Below are 23,564 nucleotides of genomic sequence, written 5' to 3' on the forward strand. Positions count from 1 at the left end.
CATGTAACTCAAAATGTGACTAAGGCTTAAAGGGGCACTTCGCCACCAGTTCTATAGTTCGATATGAAGCTCCCACACATAAAGCAATACTTGAGATAGGATATTTCAATGTCAGTTCAGAGGGGCGATGGAAAACAACATATTAAATTGTGAAACAATTGTTAAAGCCCCTCTTTCCTTTCTCTTAAAACCAATACTTTAGATAAGGGACTGCAATGTCAGTTCTCACGGACACTGTGAAAGTTGATTTGACATCACCGCCTGTTGCCAGCTCCAGTCAACAAGACTGGCTGAATCAACATCAGACCTAAAGCCACACTCTGTAAAATGGGCACACTATCACTGTAAAAGGTTGTTATCAAAGTCTTAATGCTTTAAAATCAAGCTGTATATGAAATGACTTGAAATCTTACAGGCTATGCCTTTAACATCAAACATCTCACTGAGGGAATTTTGAACACAGAACATGACTGGCCAGGTTCAAATTAAGAGTTTTTATTTATTTTGTTCAAGTTGGTGGTTCCAAACTTCTTCTATTTAAGAATGATGGAGGCCACTTCTTGGGGACCTTCAATGCTGCCGAAATGCTTTGGTACCCTTCCCCAGATCTGTGCCTTAACACAATCCTGTCTCAGAGCTCTACGGACAATTCCTTCGACCTCATGGCTTGGTTTTTGCTCTGACATGTCAACTGTGGGACCGTATATATGTCCAATCAATTGAATTTACCACAGGTGGACTCCAAGTTGTAGAAACATCTCAAGGATGATCAATGGAAACAGGATGCACCTGAGCTCAATTTCGAGTCTCATAGCAAAGGGTCTGAATAGTTTTTATTTTTAATAAATTTGCAAACATTTCTAAAAACCTGTTTTCGCTTTGTCATTACGGGCTATTGTTTGTAGATTGATGAGGGGAAAAATATGTAATCAATTTTAGAATAAGGCTCTAACGTAACAAAATGTGGAAAAAGTGAAGGGTCTGAATACTTTCCGAATGCACGGTATATGACCTTAAAAAGGGTTTATTTACAACCTCTGGGGTATAAGATGTTGGGCAAAGTGGTATAGGAGAGTCTGACATATAACCCCTAACTTGAGTTAAGTTTTCACCAATGAGAACCGAGAGGGGCCTAGCATCATCCTTCATGACTGGGAAAGGCCTTGATTCTAGGTCGTAGAAAATCCTACATCCATCTCATTAGATCAGAACAGGATGGATCAACACTGATTCATATTAATGGTTTGCCTCCTAAAAAAAGGATAGCTGTGTTTTTCTGCATAACACACTTACATTATTTGTCTACCCATATGATGTGGATCATTGTCAGGTTATTTGATATGTAAGCTTCAGTAACAAAATAACACCATGGTTGTAATAACACTTTAAACAGGTAGTTTGTAAATGTGTAGAATGTGTTTGTTTTGGGTCCACACTGGTAAGTTAACGTATGTAAATTAGACAGTCACAGAGGATTTTCTTCTGAATAACTGGTCAGGGCATGGAACTTTCCATTCAGCTTCAGGCAACTTTGATGTAAGGCTTGATCACACCTGTAGTGACCACTTCTATCCGTCACGCCCATTGTTGCTCATACATTGTTCACTAGATATATCAATGTAATTACACCCAAAACAATGTTGAAAAACAGAATGCTTCCCATCACTAGATCACATAACTAGACGTGAGCTGGACGTGATCCCAAATGCTGCCACCAATGTAGCGGAAGAAAGTGAAAGCTGCAACAGGGATTCTAACCTGGGCTCATATGTTGCAAAGTGAGCTCTAACGGCCGTTGCCATGAAAGCCTAGCAGGCCTCTGGGCAGAGGCAGTAGGCCTACAATGCTGGCATATGCCTTGTTACAATAGCCATAGAGTTACATTAGAAGTGCCCATCCAAGAAGGCTCAAGGTAATTGGCAACAGATAAAATGACGTCAAATCACGTTATATCTACAGTAGCTGTCACGGTTTCGGCCGAGGCTGCTCCTCCTCCTGGTTCGGGCAGGCTTCGGCGGTCGTCGTCCCCGGAGTACTAGCTGCCACCGATCTATGTTTCATGTTCGTTTGGTTTTGTCTTGATGTTGTACACCTGTGTCTTGTTAGTCCTCGTTAGTGTCCTATTTAGTTCTCGTTGTGTGTGTTTGTCTTTGTGTGTGATTGCTCTTCTGTTTCGTGTTGGAGCTACGTACTTCCCTCCAGTGTTTTGGAGAGGTTTTTGGCACATGTTAGTGCGCCGTTTGTTTGACGCCTGTGTGCGCCATTATTTCGCCTTCGGGCTTATTGTGCTTATTTTCTACGTGAATATTGCACTAAAGTCTTTTGGACTGAGCTTCTGCGTCCTGCGCTTGATTCATGCACCACACCCACCTTCAGCACCCCTTGACAGTAGCTTTGATTGGACTGATCATGTCAACATCATACTTTCAAAATATTAGCTAAGTCAACATCATGAATCAAGTCGACAATCTACTGGCAAATCCTTTTTAATCCTTGTCATACAGTGAGGGAAAAAAGTATTTGATCCCCTGCTGATTTTGTATGTTTTCCCACTGACAAAGAAATGATCAGTCTATAATTTTAATGGTAGGTTTATTTGAACAGTGAGAGACAGAATAACAACAAAAAAATCCAGAAAAACGCATGTCAAAAATGTTATAAATTGATTTGCATTTTAATGAGGGAAATAAGTATTTGACCCCTCTCAATCAGAAAGATTTCTGGCTCCCAGGTGTCTTTTATACAGGTAACGAGCTGAGATTAGGAGCACACTCTTAAAGTGAGTGCTCCTTATCTCAACTTGTTACCTGTATAAAAGACACCTGTCCACAGAAGCAATCAATCAATCAGATTCCAAACTCTCCACCATGGCCAAGACCAAAGAGCTCTCCAAGGATGTCAGGGACAAGATTGTAGACCTACACAAGGCTGGAATGGGCTACAAGACGATCGCCAAGCAGCTTGGTGAGAAGGTGACAACAGTTGGTGTGATTATTCGCAAATGGAAGAAACACAAAAGACCTGTCAATCTCCCTCGGCCTGGGGCTCCAAGCAAGATCTCACCTCGTGGAGTTGCAATGATCATGAGAACGGTGAGGAATCAGCCCAGAACTACACAGGAGGATCTTGTCAATGATCTCAAGGCAGCTGGGACCATAGTCACCAAGAAAACAATTGGTAACACACTACGCCGTGAAGGACTGAAATCCTGCAACGTCCGCAAGGTCCCCCTGCTCAAGAAAGCACATATACAGGGCCGTCTGAAGTTTGCCAATGAACATCTGAATGATTCAGAGGAGAACTGGGTGAAAGTGTTGTGGTCAGATGAGACCAAAATGGAGCTCTTTGGCATCAACTCAACTCGCCGTGTTTGGAGGAGGACGAATGCTGCCTATGACCCCAAGAACACCATCCCCACCGTCAAACATGGAGGTGGAAACATTATGCTTTGGTGGTGTTTTTCTGCTAATGGGACAGGACAACTTCACTGCATCAAAGGGACGATGAACGGGACCATGTACCGTCAAATCTTGGGTGAGAACCTCCTTCCCTCAGCCAGGGCATTGAAAATGGGTCGTGGATGGGTATTCCAGCATGACAATGACCCAAAACACATGGCCAAGGCAACAAAGGAGTGGCTCAAGAAGAGCACATTAAGGTCCTGGAGTAGCCAGTCTCCAGACCTTAATCCCATAGAAAATATGTGGAGGGAGCTGAAGGTTCGAGTTGTCAAACGTCAGCCTCGAAACCTTAATGACTTGGAGAAGATCTGCAAAGAGGAGTGGGACAAAATCCCTCCTGAGATGTGTGCAAACCTGGTGGCCAACTACAAGAAACGTCTGACCTCTGTGATTGCCAACAAGGGTTTTGCCACCAAGTACTAAGTCATGTTTTGCAGAGGGGTCAAATACTTATTTCCCTCATTAAAATGCTAATAAATTTATAACATTTTTGACATGCGTTTTTCTGGATCTTTTTGTTGTTATTCTGTCTCTCACTGTTCAAATAAACCTACCATTAAAATTATAGACTGATCTTGTCTTTGTCAGTGGGCAAACGTACAAAATCAGCAGGGGATCAAATACTTTTTTCCCTCACTGTATGAAGAGAAATAATTAAGAGAAATTATAGATAAAACGTATCGGTGGACATAAACATTACACAACAAGTTGGAAATCGCAAATTCAGCAATGAGTGGTTTGGAAAGAATCAGTGACAGTGGCTAACTGCAAGCATTGCAAAGCAATCACTAGCCTGCTATTCAGTGGAGTGGCTGTGTGGTCCCAAATCTGGGCTTAAGGGTCTCTTTTCCAAGTTTAAAATGATAAACATTCAACATTGGCCATGCTGTCAATGAAGCATGATTTGTGCCGTGCTCAAAACAACTGTTAACTCGGAACTGCAAAAACTTGACTTCAGTGAGTTCAAGACAACTCGGAAGTCGGGAAAATACGTTTTGAACGGTCATCCAACTCGGAATTGTAAATCCGGAACTCGGGCCTCTTTCTAGAGCTACGACCTGAAGATCAATGACGTCATCATGATTCAACCTTGTATTTTTCAGAATTTCCAGTTGTCTTGAAAGCACCATAAATCCAGAGAATGCCAGACTTTGATGACAAAATTTGCCCACGAAGGACTGCCGCGCCGCCTTCCTGTTCAAGTGAGCACAACACAACAAGGTGAGTCCAAAAATGTATTGTATTTACATTTACATTTAACATTTTACATTTAAGTCATTTAGCAGACGCTCTTATCCAGAGCGACTTACAAATTGGTGCATTCACCCTATAGCCAGTGGGTTAACCACTTTACAATATTTTTTTTTGGGGGGGGGGGGGGGGGGTAGAAGGATTACTTCATCCTATCCCAGGTATTCCTTAAACAGGTGGGGTTTCAAATGTCTCCGGAAGGTGGTGAGTGACTCCGCTGTCCTGGCGTCGTGAGGGAGCTTGTTCCACCATTGGGGTGCCAGAGCAGCGAACAGTTTTGACTGGGCTGAGCGGGAACTATGCTTCCGCAGAGGAAGGGGAGCCAGCAGGCCAGAGGTGGATGAACGCAATGCCCTCGTTTGGGTGTAGGGACTGATCAGAGCCTGAAGGTACGGAGGTGCCGTTCCCCTCACTGCTCCATAGGCAAGCACCATGGTCTTGTAACGGATGCGAGCTTCAACTGGAAGCCAGTGGAGTGTGCGGAGGAGGGGGGTGACGTGAGAGAACTTGGGAAGGTTGAACACCAGACGGGCTGCGGCATTCTGGATGAGTTGTAGGGGTTTAATGGCACAGGCAGGGAGCCCAGCCAACAGCGAGTTGCAGTAATCCAGACGGGAGATGACAAGTGCCTGGATTAGGACCTGTGCCGCTTCCTGTGTAAGGCAGGGTCGTACTCTCCGAATGTTGTAGAGCATGAACCTGCAGGATCGGGTCACCGCCTTGATGTTAGCGGAGAACGACAGGGTGTTGTCCAGGGTCACGCCAAGGCTCTTCGCACTCTGGGAGGAGGACACAACGGAGTTGTCAACCGTGATGGCGAGATCATGGAACGGGCAGTCCTTCCCCGGGAGGAAGAGCAGCTCCGTCTTGCCAGGGTTCAGCTTGAGGTGGTGATCCGTGGTGATTATATCCAGAAAGGGTTGTGTGGAACCTGGCTGCAACCATGTCCCATTGAGGGGCCAATATGGGGGCACTGAGCTGATGATTGACGATCCCATTTCCCAGCAGTGCTGGTGTCTATGCATCAGTGAGATTTTATATGATTTTACAGTAACAAACAGGAGAAAAAATGAAAAAGCTTAGCGCTTTAAACGTCCTACTGGCCAATGTAGGCCTTCTAGCAGTAAGGGCAGACAAACTATTACGAACTTGTCAGATCTTTTTATTTATAGCCGTTGTTTCTATCTAAAAAAGTGTCCCTGTATTCTCGCGGGGAGTGCACCTCCAGCTCCTTGATTCGGTGCTGACGATATTGAGCTATACAGTGGGGGAAAAAAGTATTTAGTCAGCCACCAATTGTGCAAGTTCTCCCACTTGAAAAGATGAGAGAGGCCTGTAATTTTCATCATAGGTACACGTCAACTATGACAGACAAAATGAGAAAAAAAATCCAGAAAATCACATTGTAGGATTTTTAATGAATTTATTTGCAAATTATGGTGGAAAATAAGTATTTGGTCAATAACAAAAGTTTCTCAATACTTTGTTATATACCCTTTGTTGGCAATGACACAGGTCAAACATTTTCTATAAGTCTTCACAAGGTTTTCACACACTGTTGCTGGTATTTTGGCCCATTCCTCCATGCAGATCTCCTCTAGAGCAGTGATGTTTTGGGGCTGTTGCTGGGCAACACGGACTTTCAACTCCCTCCAAAGATTTTCTATGGGGTTGAGATCTGGAGACTGGCTAGGCCACTCCAGGACCTTGAAATGCTTCTTACGAAGCCACTCCTTCGTTGCCCGGGCGGTGTGTTTGGGATCATTGTCATGCTGAAAGACCCAGCCACGTTTCATCTTCAATGCCCTTGCTGATGGAAGGCGGTTTTCACTCAAAATCTCACGATACATGGCCCCATTCATTCTTTCCTTTACACGGATCAGTCGTCCTGGTCCATTTGCAGAAACACAGCCCCAAAGCATGATGTTTCCACCCCCATGCTTCACAGTAGGTATGGTGTTCTTTGGCTGCAACTCAGCATTCTTTGTCCTCCAAACACGACGAGTTGAGTTTTTACCAAAAAGTTATATTTTGGTTTCATCTGACCATATGACATTCTCCCAATCCTCTTCTGGATCATCCAAATGCACTCTAGCAAACTTCAGACGGGCCTGGACATGTACTGGCTTAAGCAGGGGGACACATCTGGCACTGCAGGATTTGAGTCCCTGGCGGCGTAGTGTGTTACTGATGGTAGGCTTTGTTACTTTGGTCCCAGCTCTCTGCAGGTCATTCACTAGGTCCCCCCGTGTGGTTCTGGGATTTTTGCTCACCGTTCTTGTGATCATTTTGACCCCACGGGGTGAGATCTTGCGTGGAGCCCCAGATCGAGGGAGATTATCAGTGGTCTTGTATGTCTTCCATTTCCTAATAATTGCTCCCACAGTTGATTTCTTCAAACCAAGCTGCTTACCTATTGCAGATTCAGTCTTCCCAGCCTGGTGCAGGTCTACAATTTTGTTTCTGGTGTTCTTTGACAGCTCTTTGGTCTTGGCAATAGTGGAGTTTGGAGTGTGACTGTTTGAGGTTGTGGACAGGTGTCTTTTATACTGATAACAAGTTCAAACAGGTGCCATTAATACAGGTAACGAGTGGAGGACAGAGGAGCCTCTTAAAGAAGAAGTTACAGGTCTGTGAGAGCCAGAAATCTTGCTTGTTTGTAGGTGACCAAATACTTATTTTCCACCATAATTTGCAAATTAATTCATTAAAAATCCTACAATGTGATTTTCAGGAATTTTTTTTCTCAATTTGTCTGTCATAGTTGACGTGTACCTATGATGAAAATTACAGGCCTCTCTCATCTTTTTAAGTGGGAGAACTTGCACAATTGGTGGCTGACTAAATACTTTTTTCCCCCACTGTATATCCATGTTTGACGGGGTAATTGGAAAAGCGCGGGCCATGGCTGTTGTACTTGGCCGGTTGCCACAAGTTGGAAAGAACATTACTCATTTAGAAGGATCCTTACAGTTAGGCTCATAAATTATGTGTGGAGTAGAATTATGAGAGGAGAAAGTGACCCTCAAATTAATTCACCTTAAAAAATGGTCCACTACACACAATACATTTGACAGGAGAATGGCTCCATCTGCTGTCTATGTGTGGTGCTCCATTGAAGTATTGAATACTGATCAAACCATTAGGGTCCTCAATCAGTCTCCCCAAAGTGTAGGGTACACTCCTTAATTTCCCTCCATACCCCTCATAGATTTAAAAGGAATGGATTGGTGTAAGATTAATAAGGTGGAGACTACCTCTAGCCCACACTTACACCCATCCAATGTTTGTAATCTATGAGGGGGAGTGAACGAACACACTCGGGGAGAAGAGTAGAGAATTTGACTGCAGCCTGTATCTGTGTATAATATGGATTTAGCTCTGCACAGTATCCTCAAACTATTTTGATTGTATTCATAACAGCTCACCGTTCCATAATGAGCCTATGCATGTTTATAATGCTTTCATATAAGACAACTGCCAATTCAATTAACAACCACAACTCCAAATTAATAACCAGCAATATAAAACAATAGCAGTAGCGTAAAGAGAAACGTCATAGTCTATACATTGTTTCAGAGATGAAAAAAGTGCCGTGTTCTCTCATTTATAAGCCTAGAGAACAGTAGGCCTATATCCAAAATCCCATGTCCTTTATCATGCCTAAATGAATATTAAAGTTGACCATTAAATATACTACAAATTAATGTGATCGATTTTAACCATGCATCACGGTCTGTAGCCCTCAACTATTTGTTTAATGTTCCAAGGGGCTCGTTTCGTCCAATACATTATTTTTTTGTCCAATAAAAAGAAGGTGGTCCGAAAAAGACTGCTCTTACGTTTTCTTCATTTTGCGCACGCGCAGAATGGCAACATTTCCAGAGGTTGAGACGAGAGAGTAACCGGCTGCGAATGAGTTACATTAGAAAATAAAAAGCTTTTTGCTTTTTATTTTTATGATAATATTTGTTATAGTACAAACCAAAACGCCGTATTACTCGAGGAGAACTTTACTATTGTTAGTGCGTCATGCTTTTCAAACATGGGCCGCCGATAGACATTGGATTAAGGAGGAGAAAAGTTTTAGAACACCATAACTGGAACTCAAACTAACCTCGGAGATGAATTTAGGTGTTCCAGCAAACGCACTGTTGTTGTTTCGTGCTTGTGATGAAGGAGACTACGAAACTGCTCGAGGGATTCTTGATCCCGGGGTGAAAGAGTCCGGGAGGCAAAGCAGACTGCGGTCAGAAGCGGGATCGGAATGCAATGTTGTGGACATCACCCGGGGACTCTCGCTGGTGCCAGTGGATTGCACAGATGAAGAGGGCAACACGGCGTTGCAGTTCGCCTCGGCGAGTGGACATGAGAATCTGGTCCGATTTCTACTGCGGAAGGGGGCTTCGGTGGACAGCCGTAACAACTATGGCTGGACGCCTCTCATGCAGGCTACAAGGTGTGGTTGCTACCAGTTTATGTGCTCATGACATTGGTTAATAACGTATACAGATGTTAAATGGGTGTGTCCCCGATCAAAATGTTATAATTGTATTATAATATATGCACAACACAGAAGATTGTGCATGATAAATAAAACAATCCATACTAGGCAGGGGTGAGTTTCCATAAAGATCATCTTAAAGGTAGACTCAGCGAAATGACGTTGCCACGAGCAGCACCGCAGATATTGGGTGTGTTCGAGCAGTAATGGTTGGTTCTACATTTACATAATGTACCTGGAGGGAAATGGGGGAGGGTCATGCTTTTTCAATTTCAGTCAAGGGGAGGGTTGAGTATTTTTTTAAAATCTAGTCCAGGGGAGGGTCATGTAATTGGTAATTGATGAAATTTCAATATTTCGCAGTGTTTTAAAATTAGTTGCTTAGTAGACTATATATCAGTGTGTGCCTGATACCGCCCCTCATCTCTGATTCTCCACTGGGCGTGCAATATCAAGTGTGCCTATAGGCTATTTAGTGTGGTCTCAATCAAATGATCCATAGCTGGTCGGGAAGATGGCGGAAACTAAGGTTTTGTTTGAAACTGCTAGTGAGTCGGGTTAAGATAATAGTACAGAAAGTGAGAATTCGTGGGTTACCGTGGCGAAGAAAAAGCTAAACGAGAAGTAAAGCTGTGGTGGAAAATAGGAAACCACTAGACTCGTTTTTAGTCTGAGTGAGGGTTTGGATCAATGCTACTTGGGAAATCCTTTCAACGTCTCAAGGAAAATCTGGAATGTGTGGAGTCGGTGAGGGTCACAAGAAGTGGTCTTATTTAGATTTTTTGTGTGTCTGCGGAGCAGAAGAAGTATGTTTTGACTCAAAAAGATATCGGAGTGGAATGTTTCCTGCATGGATTTTCGTAGCAGGGCGCCTATCAAGGGGGTTATTTCTGAGTTGGCGCAAGAAATAAAAGCAGAAGATATTACTGAAGGTATCGATGGAGTGGTTGGTGCATGCCGACTGGCCTGTATGGTGGATGGAGAAAATAAATTCACTTAATCCATGCTACTGTTCTTTGATGAAGAGTTTCTCCCTTCTCATATAAAGTTAGGATTAATGAGATACCCTGTAAGAGCCTTTGTGCACAAGCCCCTTCAGTGTCATAAATGTAAAATATTTGGTCATGTGTCAAGTGTGTGCAGAAGGGAAGAGTATCATATGCCAAGTGAAATGCTACAACCGTGGAGGTGAACATGCACCTGAATTCCTGGAGTGCCCTGTTCGGGTGAAGGAGAATGAGGTGGCAAGGGTAAGGAGTGTCCAGCTTGTCTCCTATCTGGAGGTGGTGAGAACATTGGAAGGAACGAGTGGCGGGGAAGAAACAATGGTAGTAGAGCCACCACGACCAGTGAAGATTTCTCATCAACCAAGGGATAGTGAAATGCTACATGTTAAAAAGGTGGACTTTGTTTTATTTATTGCAATGTTTTTAAATTTTTTTTATTCAATACCTCGTCCAGCTGGTGGCTGTAATGCACCATTAACATTGGATGCCAACCGCCGTTAAAACCAATCGAAGAAGATGAGCCATAGTTTATAGGCTATAGGCTACCAAGTGCATGCTCAGAGAAGCACAGAGCAAAGTTATATTTCTAAGATAGCAGCTGGGATGGTGTAAATAAAACTAGGCTGCATTACACACTGAAATGGATATTCCAACCCTGAGCCCCGGCCTGCTCTGCTCTTGCTTATCAAAAACGTTTTTGTGTGCTACCTAACCAATGGCTGTGCTTTGTAGGCCTACGGTGCCAGTTCAGGAGGAGAGTCAAAGGATTCTTCCAAAAATAATTTTTGATTAGCCTAGTGCTAAAAACTTTGCGTGGACTAGCCTATAGCGTATGTTCTGTTCCGTTTGAGAGATCAAATTTGATAGCTTACTACTACTATAATTGATTTTATTATGTTTCTTGCCCATGATGTAGTCCTGTTTTATCATAGTTATTGACCTCACAATAAGCCAGATTCGAGTAACTTACGTTGTGGTTCTGAAACTTGAAGCAGCAGCTGCGGCACCATCAATCGGAAATGGACAACTCATGGTGCTGAAAGAAGGCTCGCGCTTCAATGGTCTTAGTTGTTGCGGAAATTGATCCACAATTATATGTTTACTTAGAACTGCATCTATGTCATATTGCTGAGTCTACCTTTAAAGAGATAGATCATCTTAATGATAAGAACCATATGCTCTCCTCGGTTTTGACTAGATGGTATACAGTTTCCCAGAATTGACTTTTCGTAGCAGGTTAGGATAATTAATGTGGCATGTTAGGAGAATTAGGTTAAGGTTACAAAAAATGGTTATCAAAAATTCAATTTGTTTCAACTTTTGATGTCAATTTGACATAAGCTGTATCTCATCTAGACATGACCACTCTCCTCTCTCCTAACACTTCCTGGTCACCTGTGTACCATGTGACCTATGACCCCATGTGAGAGTGCCCCTAGTCTTCAAAACATTAAGCATTAACATCATTGTGCGTCCATTGCCTACCAATGGACTTAAGATGATCTTAGTACGTTTTTGGAAATCTTTGGACAGTTCCATGACATTGTCTTGTCGTCCACTAGGTTTGGCCATCTAAATGTGGCCCACATCCTGCTGGAGAACGGGGCGGAGATGAACGGCAGGAACCGGATGGGGGCCAGCGTGTTGACTATGGCGGCCAGAGGCGGTCACACCCACGTGGCCAAGCTTCTCCTGGAGAGCGGCGCCTACGTCGATGACTACGACCACCTGGCACTCGCCGAGGGCATCACCAACGGCAACAACAGCGTCGGAGGCGAGGGCGGAAGGGAGTTCATGGATATCACGGCACTCCTTGCTGCCTCACAGCATGGCCACGAGGCATCCGTTCGCCTGCTCCTGGAGTGGGGGGCGGAGGTGAACTTTTCCCAGAAGACCACGGGTTGGGGTGCCCTCATGCTGGCCACGCTGAGTGGGAAGGTGGGCGTGGCCCAGCAGCTGGTGGAGCGGGGGGCGGACCCTGACCAGGTCAACGTGCTGGCCAAGACTGCCTTCGAGTTGTCGCTGCAGCTCAAGCAGAGGGATGTCAAGGCCTACCTGGACTCCATCACCACCGTGCGCCCACAGCCAGGTATGGAACAGCCACGAGTTCACTTCTCTGTCCAGTTGTAACGAAGGTGGTTTGGTGAACCACACTAATGTGATGAGTAACCCAGCCTGAGACCCGAAGACTTGCGTTAGCTTTCCAAGCTAACGTCTAGGCTTTAGCTTGGCGGGCTAACACAGTCATGTGACATGTATGAGACCCGAATTTGAACCCTGGTCGGTTGCACACTGTCGGAAATCAGTTTTCCAGTATTTCCATTACGCCTACTTAGGTGGACTGGAACAGACCCCCGTCTAACTCTGTTACCCCCTGCCCCAAAACCTTTAGGCTAGGTTTCAATTGGTTTAGGAAATGTTATTGTTGGCAAGCCTTGATGCTGATTCAGGGATCTCTGTCCCGCTGAAGAAACATTCAGGAGAAACACTAATTTGATATGCAGTCAAATTAGGCCAACAAGGCACAAAGCAGAGTTTTTCTATTTTTGATATGAGTGTCATTAGTCAATACACAGATAAGATTGCAACAAGTTCATCTTTGAGACTTAAAGGAAGTCTTCAGCAGATCTTGTCCTGGTACCTCATCGGTAGTAGTCTCGATTGTTGTGAACGTTTTCTAATTCACTCAAAGCTGTGTAACATGTTTATTGTAACACTACAATTGACACTCAAGTGAAAGTAAAGTATTGGTCACACCTTGTGTGTCTAAAAGAAAGAGACATTGTTAGAGTTCCCCCTTTAGACACCTGTTCTCTTTGATGTGCCTCTTGTGTTTGGCCAGGAAGTACACAGGAGGGAACCTGAATTTGAAACCTACCCTTGAAAACGTCTGAGCGCTGCATTTCTTTGACAAATTGTTGTAATGCAGGGCTGCAGATAGAAATGTCACGAATAGAGCTGACATGATTCCTTACTCTACATGTCAGAGAGGCAAGTCTGTTGTACATCATATATTTATATCTGAATGTCCCACAATGTTGTGGCCTTCTGAACATGGGTAATGAAGTGCCACCTTAAAGGGACGGTTCACCCTTAAATAAAAAAATTATTTGGATCTTTTCTCCCTCAAATTCCTGTGTAGATCCTGCGAAATGCATTAGGAGAAATCTGCAGGCCTCCATTCCAAATGAATGGGAAAGATTGGCACCATTTAAGCCTAGTAGTTAGATGGATAGTGCCAATATTTCCCATTTAAAACAGACACAAGACCACCTTCTGAGCTATAATGAAAACAAACTTAGATTTTGGGGTGAGCTATCCCTTTAAACATCTGAAGCTTCCTAGAATTTGTTCAGACAGTTACCCATTATAATGAGTCATGACTATCAAACAGGCAAAGCGTCAATACAGGACGAAGATGGAATCCTACTACACCGGCTCTGATGCTCGGCGGATGTGGCAGGGCTTGCAAACTATTACGGACTACAAAGGGAAACCTAAATGCCCTTTATGCTCGCTTTGAGGCAAGCAACACTGAAGCGTGCATGAGAGCACCAGCTTTTCCGGACGACTGTGTGATTACACTCTCCGTAGCCGATGTGAGCAAGACCTTTAAACAGGTCAACATTCACAAGGCTGCGGGGCCAGACAAATTACCAGGACGTGTACTCAAAGCATGCGCGGACCGACTGGCAATTGTCTTCACTGACATTTACAACCTCTCCCTGGCCGAGTCTGTAATACACGACTTTGTGGCCAAGCACGACCCCAACACCATCATTAAGTTTGCAGACGACACAAGGCCTGATCACCAAAACGATGAGACAGCCTATAGGGAGGAGGTCAGAGACCTGGCAGGACACTTTACCCCTACCTACATGTCCAAATTACCTCGACTAACCTGTACCCCCGCACATTGACTCGGTACCGGTACCCCCTGTATCTAGCCTTGTTAGTGTTATTTTATTGTGTACTTTTTATTTTTTACTTTATTTTATTTAGTAAATATTTTCTTAACTCTATTTCTTGAACTGCATTGTTGGTTAAGGGCTTGTAAGTAAGCATTTTATGGTAAGGTCTACACATGTTGTATTCGGCGCATGTGACATAAAATGTGATTTGATTTATTAACTATATCTGCCTGTATAGCTGGAAAGACAACTTATGTCATTGGTGTGGTGCAGATTGTGTACAATGAATCTTGCCTTCTTTGAGCCCTAATAAAAAATATACATATTTTCTGCATGCATCTTCCCTAATGTTTTGGCAGTTCAATTGATATAACAGAGATCAAATTGTATTTGTCACATGAGCCGAATACAACTTAGAGTGAAATGCTTACTTACAAGCCCTTAACCAACAATGCAGTTTTACGAAAAAAAATAAGTGTAAATAAACAATTGATAAGTAAAAAATAAAAGCAGTAAAATAACAGTAAAAATAACAGTAGCGAGGCTATATACAGGGGGTACCGGTACAGAGTCAATGTGCGGGGACACTGCTCAAGTTTTCTCCATATCACTACTGCATTCTTACAATGCATACATAGGTATTTTATGCTATGGTAAGCACATTAACCTTAACTACAATTCAGGACGAAAAGGACCAGTCAGTGTTTTGAGTTCCCTCATCCGTCTCCCTGGCTAGCAGTCATGTGATTGTGGTCCACTCTCCTGGTGGTTTTGGACTGAGCTTTGTTGACTCAAGCCTGTACAACTCTCCAGTATTTCTCCACTCAAGTGTTCCCTGTCTTCTTCTGGTACCCAATGTGACTGGGTTCAGCAGTAGGGGTAGTGCGTGGTGGTGCTGGGTAACATAGTTAATTGTGACCATGTAGGATTGTTGCTTTACCCACTGAGAGGTTTTCAGTTCTTAGTACATTCATCTTCTGTTCTTTTAACCCTCTCATAGATGACGAGAAGAGGAGACCAGATGTCTTCAGTGCCTTGAAGTTAGGTGAGTTTAGCGGACGCAGACACATACTAAACAAACAGAGGTTTGCCTTGTGAGAGGACGTATTGCATTGTAAGGGGAAAGCTGTCGTATTGAGTTATGTCTGCAAGAGTGGGCATACCACTACCATGCATTTACAGTAGGTAAACCAACCATGAATGTAGTTCAACCAAAAAGTCATACTTACACCTTCCCGAAGTAGGGACTGTGAGTTTGAGAGAATCTAACATGGCACTGGGCAGTCTTACATGGTTGCTCAATGCAGTCTGTCGTAATTGTAAAACCCTGGGAGGGAAGAATGTGTGGGGTCTGTGAGGGCTGAAAACATTTGAAACTTTTGGGTGGAGGCCAGAGACCTTTGTTTCAATAAGAATGTATGTAGCTGGAATTGAGTGGTCTGTGGTAATCTTGTGTGTGCGTTCATACGCATATCTGTGTGTGTGTTTGCACATGTACATGTGTGTGTCCCCCAGGAAACTCCCAGCTGGTGAAGGAGATCTTGGAGGAAGACCCATCCCAGGTGAACATGGCCAACCCGGACGGCGCCTCTCCCCTGATGATAGCAGCCGTCAGTGGGCAGCTGGAGGTGGTGCAGCTCCTGCTGGAGAAGAGCGCTGACGTGGACAAACAAGATGGAGTACACGGCTGGACGGCCCTCATGCAGGCCACGTACCATGGGTAAATATGTGACGCGTGACCGCCTTTTTGGTTATACTTTCTTGTTCTACACAGACAAATTCACAAACACACAACGGCTAAAACACATCAGGGTGATTTTTTAAAAGTTGTCTTCTAATCTAAGCTTTTCTTCTTTCTTACCTGTGCTCATAGGAATAAAGACGTGGTGAAGTATCTGCTCAGTCAGGGTGCAGATGTCAACCTGCGAGCCAAGAATGGATACACTGCTTTTGACCTGGTCATGCTGCTGAATGACCCAGGTAAAGCCACGACACAACCAGCCGCTGCTTCTGGGTGTACTGGTGTAGATAGTCAGTGTGAAGTGTTATAATGCATTTGCACTGTGATATGTGTTATCATTGCTAGTGCTTAGTACACCTGGTAAACCCAATGCACCCCAGTCACACTCTGCCATTTTCTTGGCCACAGACACTGAGCTGGTGAGGTTGTTGGCGTCAGTCTGCATGCAGGTGGACAAAGACAAGGGAAAACACCGGGGCAGGACTCCCCTCACTGGCTCCAAGAGCAGGCAGTCTCTCAACAACGTCCCCGTACCACCCGATGACAGAGGAGGACTAAAGGTCAGGCACTGTTTAGATCAGGGCCAAATTAAATCAGATTTTGGGCTGCGTTTCGCCCGCGGGCCGTATGTTGTGTACTCTGTTTATTATCATATGACACATGACTACTGTCTCCTTCCTGTCCAGTCATGGTGGAACAGGATGTCTAACAGGTTCCGGAGGCTAAAGCTCACCCACACTCTAAGGCACGGGCTGTCCTCCAACCGCCTGGCCCCCTTCCCAGACGAACCTGAGGTGCCTCTGGACGCCACCATGAAGGCTGAGAGGAAGAGTGTCACCCCGAGCGGAGCGGTGGCGCTCCCTGCAGCCCCGGGGAGTACTGACATCAGCACGGCCTGGACAGCCAAGAGCAAAGACAGTGGTGAGACATAGGGGAAATAAGACTTTTCCAAATAACAATGTTTTTGTTTTGGAAGCTGAATTTTTGTAGTATTTAATTTTACAGTATAGTCAGTTTAGAATAAGCAATACTTAAGCTGTCCTACTGATTGTACATGGATTGTTTGTGAGAAATGGGAATTGAACAAAGTATGGTAAATGTCTGTAAGTGGCATTTCCTAGAAACCATCTTGATTCCCTGATGTTTTGAAACGGTTCATTTTTCACAATGGCCATATTCTTCCTGAGAGATTTAGTTGAAACATTCTATTTTGTGGTCAGTGGCTGAAACAGTTGGGCCTTCAATACAGGAACATGAGAGAATGTCAAGTATGGTTCTACTAAACTACCTATTTATTTATTTGAAAGTGAATTTGTATCTGTTTCATAGGTCTTGGCAGAACGGGCACAGAAAAGGATGACTTTCTAATAACCGCAATGGTAGGAATATTTACATTTGAAGAGGTTTTGAATTTAAATTAATTAACAATGATAAGCCCTGTGGCTACATTTAATTGAAACTTCAGTTGACGTTAACAGTGGAGTCCTGTGTAAAACTGCTACACATTGTGGATATTATTGACAAAACGGTGAAAATAGAGATGCTCTGTCCGGACTGGGGACCATAGCCTATTTACTGTGCATGCTACTGAATAGATAATGCAATGCTGGTGTGATTGAATTGAACTTCTACTAAACTTTCAGCTGAGAAATGGGGCGCCCCTGACCCGTCTGCCCAACGACAAGCTGAAGGCAGTGATCCCACCCTTTCTGCCCCCGTCGAACTTTGAGCCGTGGAACTCAGACCGCTCCCGGGTCATCAAAGAGGGCAAGAGCGAAGCCTCACGGCTGCCCATGCCACAGAGGCCCGGCAAAGCCAACTTCAACAGCAGCGGCAACTCTGACATCGTGAGTCACGTGTTGTTGATGATTTTCAAAAGAAAAAAAATTCACTGTAATTGAAAACCACTGATAAATTGTGATTTTGGAGTGAATTTTGGAGTGAAGAAAAAGTATTATTTCCTTGCATGCTGTGTCACAGACCTCTATTAGTCGTGTGGTGAGCAGGTCCATTAAGTTCCCCAGCCTCACCAAGGGCCCCTCATCCACCTCCCCCTCCAACTCAGGCAACTACCACTCCCCCCACTCCTCAGGGGGCTCCAACGGGGTGGCAGGGCTCAACCGCCATGGGCCAGACTCTCACAACCGCTCAGGTACAGGCATATGAAAACACACTTGGCTAGGTGTCTCACACACACACACTTTCAGACTATTAATCTATGAGATTTGAGCAGACAGCTAGTGCTAGTACTACTCAGTGGTAGTGCTACCCCTCATGGGCTGCGTTTCCTCTCTTCCCCACAGGGGGCAGTTCAGACAGCGTCCTGTCTCAAATTGCTGCCCAGAGGAAGAGAGCTGCAGGCCTGTTAGATCCAAAGGCCCAGGCAGCAGAGGTGCCAAGCCCCACCCCTGTGCCTGCTCCTTCCCCCACCGTGCCTGACATCAGTCTCCCAGACATCCACAGCACCCCCAGCCTGGTGTCGAGCGACGTCCACTCCAGACGGGTCAGATATAATATTGATACATAGAAAGACAACATATTACAAGCCTTGTTATAAGACATTTATAAAGGCTCATACACGCTTACAACATATCAGTGTTAACTAGCAAAACATGATCAAAGTGATTCACACCCATCTATTTTCTTTACAGAAAGCTGACCTAAAGAAGAGACCCCAGTCTGGGAACTCCTCCACCTCCAAGAGCACCTCTCCCACCCTGACCCCGTCTCCATCACCCACCCCCAAGCCTCCCCCGGGGGACTCCCTGTCCTCCGCCTCCTCCCACCCGCGCTCCAAGAGCAGCGGCGGCTCCAGCAGTGGCACCATCACCGACGAGGGTGAGCCAGTGCATCTCTGGTTTGTATGAATACTTTAAAAACACACCCTTCCTCTGCTTATCTCTGTTGATCTCTCACTACACCCAGATGAGCTGTCCAGTATCCTGAAGAAACTTTCGTTGGAGAAATACCAGCCCATATTCGAAGAGCAAGAGGTATGCGTTATCCTCACTATAGCTTAAGCCAATGTGTCTTTGCTACTTATCCTAAAATGTTCATAGCTGTGGTTTAAATCTCATGTCATCCACTCACTCAGTCAATGTGCATCCATTACAGGTGGATATGGAGGCCTTCCTTACTCTAACAGATGGAGATTTAAAGGAACTGGGGATTAAGACGGACGGGCCTAGACAGCAAATACTGGCAGCTATTTCTGAACTTAATGCTGGGAAGGTGTGTTTTCAATATTTACTCACCCCCCTCTGTGTTCCGTGCCTATCTATTTGTTTATTTCTATGTGTTTAGTTACCAAAGAGAGATCACAGCTTGATACATCCAATTAAAATGTATAAATACAATGTATTATTATTATTCACCTGAATTGTTGCTGCAGGGGAGAGAGAGGCAGATTTTACAGGAGACCATCCACAACTTCCAGTCCTCCTTTGGCAGCAGTGCCAGCAACCCTAGACCACCAGGACATCCACGCTGTGAGTGTTATGATGTCACACACCCCTAACCAGGATGTAGGACACATGGCGTCCGATTCCAATATTACAAGTTAACATCCCATCTATAAACCAATGTCTCCAACACTTCCTTAAGTTGCTTACATAGCCTGACTGTAATTAGTGGGCCTACATGGTAATCATGGCTGTAACTACATATGAGGACACAGAGATCCGGACCTCTGTAATATTTTCTAATAAAAAATATAAAAAATGTGTACACAATACAGAAAATAAATTGAGTCAACATCTAAATATTGCTCCCAGCATTGATCGAAGCTCAGAACGCTTATATTCTTGATCTGACTGAGTTCTAACCGTGGCTGCCTCTTTGCGAACGAGTAGAATCATGAAGAGTGGTATGTTCGCCTGCGTCCCCCGGATTTGCCTCCTGGATGGATTTGCCTTTTTAGCAGCACATTCACCACTCTCTCAAACGTCTAGCTTCGCCCTCTTGTGGCACATGTCGAGGGCCTGAGACGTGAAACGAACCACCCCAGCTCAGTCGGCTAAATAGAGATTTAGGCAAAACTAGAGACGCTGCTGACAGTGTGTTTGCGAGATTTCTGACAAAATACAATTTTAAAACCGTCCCACGACTCCTGCCATGTCTACAGACCGCCTCCAAACAAACAAAAACCGACTCTCGGAGAATGAGTGCACAATTGGTAGTCGCTTATAGATATGTCAGAGACTTCTATTGCAGTAATGTAGAAGGGCTCTGGCTAGTATTACTTAGTCAGCTAGAAGGATGAAGTAAGAACCTAACGTTACACGGCGCCTACCTCAGCAGGAGCAAAAAATACGCTACTAAGTTCTCATAATAACTTTGCTTTACAGAGAGTAGGCTACTGAGACAGACAGTGATGTGGCGCTCAGTGGTGAGGCTGAGGCAGGCTGCAGTGCATGCAGGAGGAAGGGGAGAAGACCTAGGGAGATGGGAAATGAGCGGAGAGAGAGAGAGAGGTTAGTACAGTGGTTCCATGGGGCCCCCTTAGCAAATCTGTGCTAATCTTATCAAACAAGTTAGGAACTTAAAAAACAATGATATGTTTCTATATGAGCATCTCGACATGGCCTATCTTCCCTATAGGCCTACAACCAGCAGTATACCACCCTGCATCCCACTGCTGGCTTGCATCTGAAGCTAAGCAGGGTTGGTCCTGGATGGGAGACCAGATGCTGCTGGAAGTGGTATTGGAGGGCCAGTAGGAGGAAGTCTTTCTTCTGGTCGAATGTTTTTATTTATCCCAATGCCCCAGGGCAGTGATTTGGGAACATTGCCCTGTGTAGGGTGCCGTCTTTCGGATAGGACTGTGGTCACTAAATATCCCATGGCACTTATCGTAAAAGTAGGGGTGTCCTGGCTAAATTCCCAATCTGGCCCTCATACCATCATGGCCATCTAATCATCTCCAGCTTCCAATTGGCTCATTCTTCTCCCCTTTAACTATTCCCAGGCCTCCCGAGTGGCGCAGTGGTCTAAGGCACTGCATCGCAGTGCTTGTGGCGTCACTACAGCCCCGGATTCTATCCCAGGCTGTGTCACAACCGGCCGTGACCGGGAGACCCATGAGGCGGCGCACAATTGGCACAGCATCGTCCGGGTTAGGGGAGGGTTTGGCCGGCCGGGATTTCCTTGTCCTATCGTGCTCTAGCGACTCATTGTGGGGGCCGGGCACTTGCAAGTTGACTTCGGTCGCCAGCTGGATGGTGTTTCCTCCGACACATTGGTGCGGCTGCCTTACGGGCTAAGCGAGCAGTGTGTTAAGAAGCAGTGTGGCTTGGCAGGGTCGTGTTTCGGAGGACGCATGGCCCTCGACCATCGCCTCTCCCGAGTCTGTAGGGGAGTTAGTCTTGTCCCATCGCTGCAACTACCAATTGGATATCACGAAAAAGGGGTAAAAGTTTTAAAAAATATATATATAATAATATTCCCTGGGTCGTTGCTGTAAATGAGAATGTGTTCTCAGTCAACTTACTTGGTTAAATAAAATAATTAAAATGCAAACCAAAGTTCTAAAAATGTCATAAGTTTTCGTTTATATTGGTGGTTTTTCGTCTTGTCCATTACCTTTTTTTACCACTACATCACTGATATTAAAATACAGAATCGTAAGTAATATTCTAATAATTCATGTGAATGTGATAATACAATCATCTGTGTGCTCCATTGATGTCTGGTTGTGCGGAGCTTGATTAGTAATGCCTAGGAATACAAATGTGAACGCTATGTAATTTGTGAAACGAGATCTATGTAAAGAGTTTATGATTTTATGCAATTCATCATTTCAACTGACTGAACAGTCGCTGATGCTACGCGTCAGTGTGAATCATTTCTCATATTTCCCCCCTTTGTGTTTGTAGGTTGAATGAGGTGAATGAACTTACAGCAGCAGGGGTCAATTTTGCTTGTTTTTGCTGATCTCCAAATAGCATTTTAAAGTGTTTTAATTGTATAGAAATGCAGTAAAAAAAATAAAGAATCCTTATGGACCTCCCTAAAACCCTGGTTACGGCCCTGATGGTAGTCCTTCTGTCCTGTAGCTCCTACAGGCTGGGTCCGACACCAGGTGCGCACCTCCAACAAGAGGTAACGGCACCACGCTGCGACCTCGGACCAACCGTATAGGTCAGAGATGACCCTATAGCCCAGGTGTGAGGAGACTCTACTGGACGCCAGCGTTCCAGAGCACTGCTGAGTGTGGGAGGACGCTGCAGCACCGAAGGGACCCCCAGGGGATGGCGACCCCACGCCCAGCTGCTTACCGACAGAGCACAAAGTGATGTGCGGCCATCCTTTATTGCCATGGCAACAGGGCTGTTATGCCAACTGCTGACCTGGAGGGGAGATACAGTACAGGGAGTGAACGGGTACTAGGAGAGAACAGACCTAGGCATGTCTTAATGGATGTGGGAGATGAAAGCCTTCAGGCTGAGATTGAGACTGTTGGGCACTGATTAATGTACTAAGTGAGAACAGACCTTCAGGGATGGTTTCCTAGACACAGATTAAGCCTAGTCCTGGATGGTTTCCTAGACACAGATTAAGCCTAGTCCTGGATGGTTTCCTAGACACAGATTAAGCCTAGTCCTGGACGGTTTCCTAGACACAGATTAAGCCTAGTCCTGGACGGTTTCCTAGACACAGATTAAGCCTAGTCCTGGATGGTTTCCTAGACACTAAACCTAGTCCTGGACTAAAAAGTACATCAAGAGAATCTCCATTAAACATGCTTCTGAGTCCAGGACTAGTCTTAATCTGTGTCTGGGAAACTGGCCCGTAATGTAAAATCAAATGTTATTTGCCACATGCGCTGAATACAACTGGTGTAGACATTACAGTGAAATGCTTACATACAAGCCCTTAACCAACAATGCAGTTTTTAAAAGAAAAAATATGATTTAGAAAAGTGTTAAGTAAAAAATAGATAAGCAAATAACTAAAGAGCAGCAGTAAAATAACAGTAGGGAGGCTATATACAGGGGGGTACCGGTACAGAGTCAATGTGCGGGGGCACCGTCTAGTTGAGGTAATGTGTACATGTGGGTAGAGTTAATGTGAATAAAACTGAATTTGGGAGATAACATTTTGAGGCTGGGATTAAGATTGTCACATATTGATGATGTAAGTGATTGGAGGAATTCTGGTTTGCCAGAATGATGAGGAAAGATTGTTTTCCTTTTTTGTTTTTATTTGTTAAAATTTTTTGCTTTCTACCGCCTTTCTCTTTTTCTCCTTTCTTTTTTACTATTAGTTAGTTTTGTAATATGTTTTCTTGTACAAGGTTTCGTGATTTGTGTGTAAGCAAAGTAAGTACATTTTAGTCTGATGATGAATGTGACTGGCTGAACTGTCATTATTAAAACCCATGAAAAGATGGACATAGTGTTTTCTTTCGTTGGAATTAGGACTGCTGACAACCTACACATTGCTCTTTACAGACTGTTGTCCACACTAACTCTCAACTTTATGTATGATGGTTTCCAAAAGATATTCATGTATTTTCCCATAGGAATATACTCAACACTCCATGCCGCTAGATCAGGGATGGGAAACTTTGAAATCTTCTCATCATGAGGGGCCGCAGTGGCTCACGGGTCTGTATACCGACATCCATACCTACACATGCAGAGCCGGCCCTAGCCTTTTGGGGGCCCTAAGTAAACATTTGTAGGGAGC

At 44.5% G+C, this 23,564-nt stretch overlaps 1 protein-coding gene across 1 annotated transcript; it reads left to right on the top strand.

Moving 5' to 3' along the window:
• Window positions 1–8,579: 8,579 nt before the first annotated feature.
• Window positions 8,580–23,265, top strand: anks6 (ankyrin repeat and sterile alpha motif domain containing 6). The gene is made up of 16 exons (XM_084178447.1): window positions 8,580–9,171; window positions 11,786–12,312; window positions 15,135–15,179; window positions 15,650–15,854; window positions 16,008–16,114; window positions 16,284–16,435; window positions 16,562–16,796; window positions 17,205–17,254; window positions 17,519–17,722; window positions 17,856–18,027; window positions 18,179–18,378; window positions 18,527–18,713; window positions 18,801–18,868; window positions 18,990–19,106; window positions 19,267–19,363; window positions 21,929–23,265. Exons 1-16 carry the CDS (start codon window positions 8,837–8,839, stop codon window positions 21,976–21,978), a joined length of 2,751 nt encoding a protein of 916 aa, XP_084034573.1. The 5' UTR covers window positions 8,580–8,836; the 3' UTR covers window positions 21,979–23,265.
• Window positions 23,266–23,564: the final 299 nt, after the last annotated feature.

The sequence above is a fragment of the Coregonus lavaretus genome, assembly GCF_964263955.1.
Source record: "Coregonus lavaretus genome assembly, chromosome: 2".
Classification (NCBI taxonomy): Eukaryota; Metazoa; Chordata; class Actinopteri; order Salmoniformes; family Salmonidae; genus Coregonus; species Coregonus lavaretus.

Coding starts and splice junctions, on each gene's coding strand:
- anks6 (XM_084178447.1), top strand. CDS start 8,837: ATGAATTTAGGTGTTCCAGCAAACGCACTGTTGTTGTTTCGTGCTTGT. Junction 18,379..18,526: donor GCGACGTCCACTCCAGACGG/GTCAGATATAAT, acceptor TTTTCTTTACAG/AAAGCTGACCTAAAGAAGAG. Junction 18,869..18,989: donor CCATATTCGAAGAGCAAGAG/GTATGCGTTATC, acceptor CATCCATTACAG/GTGGATATGGAGGCCTTCCT.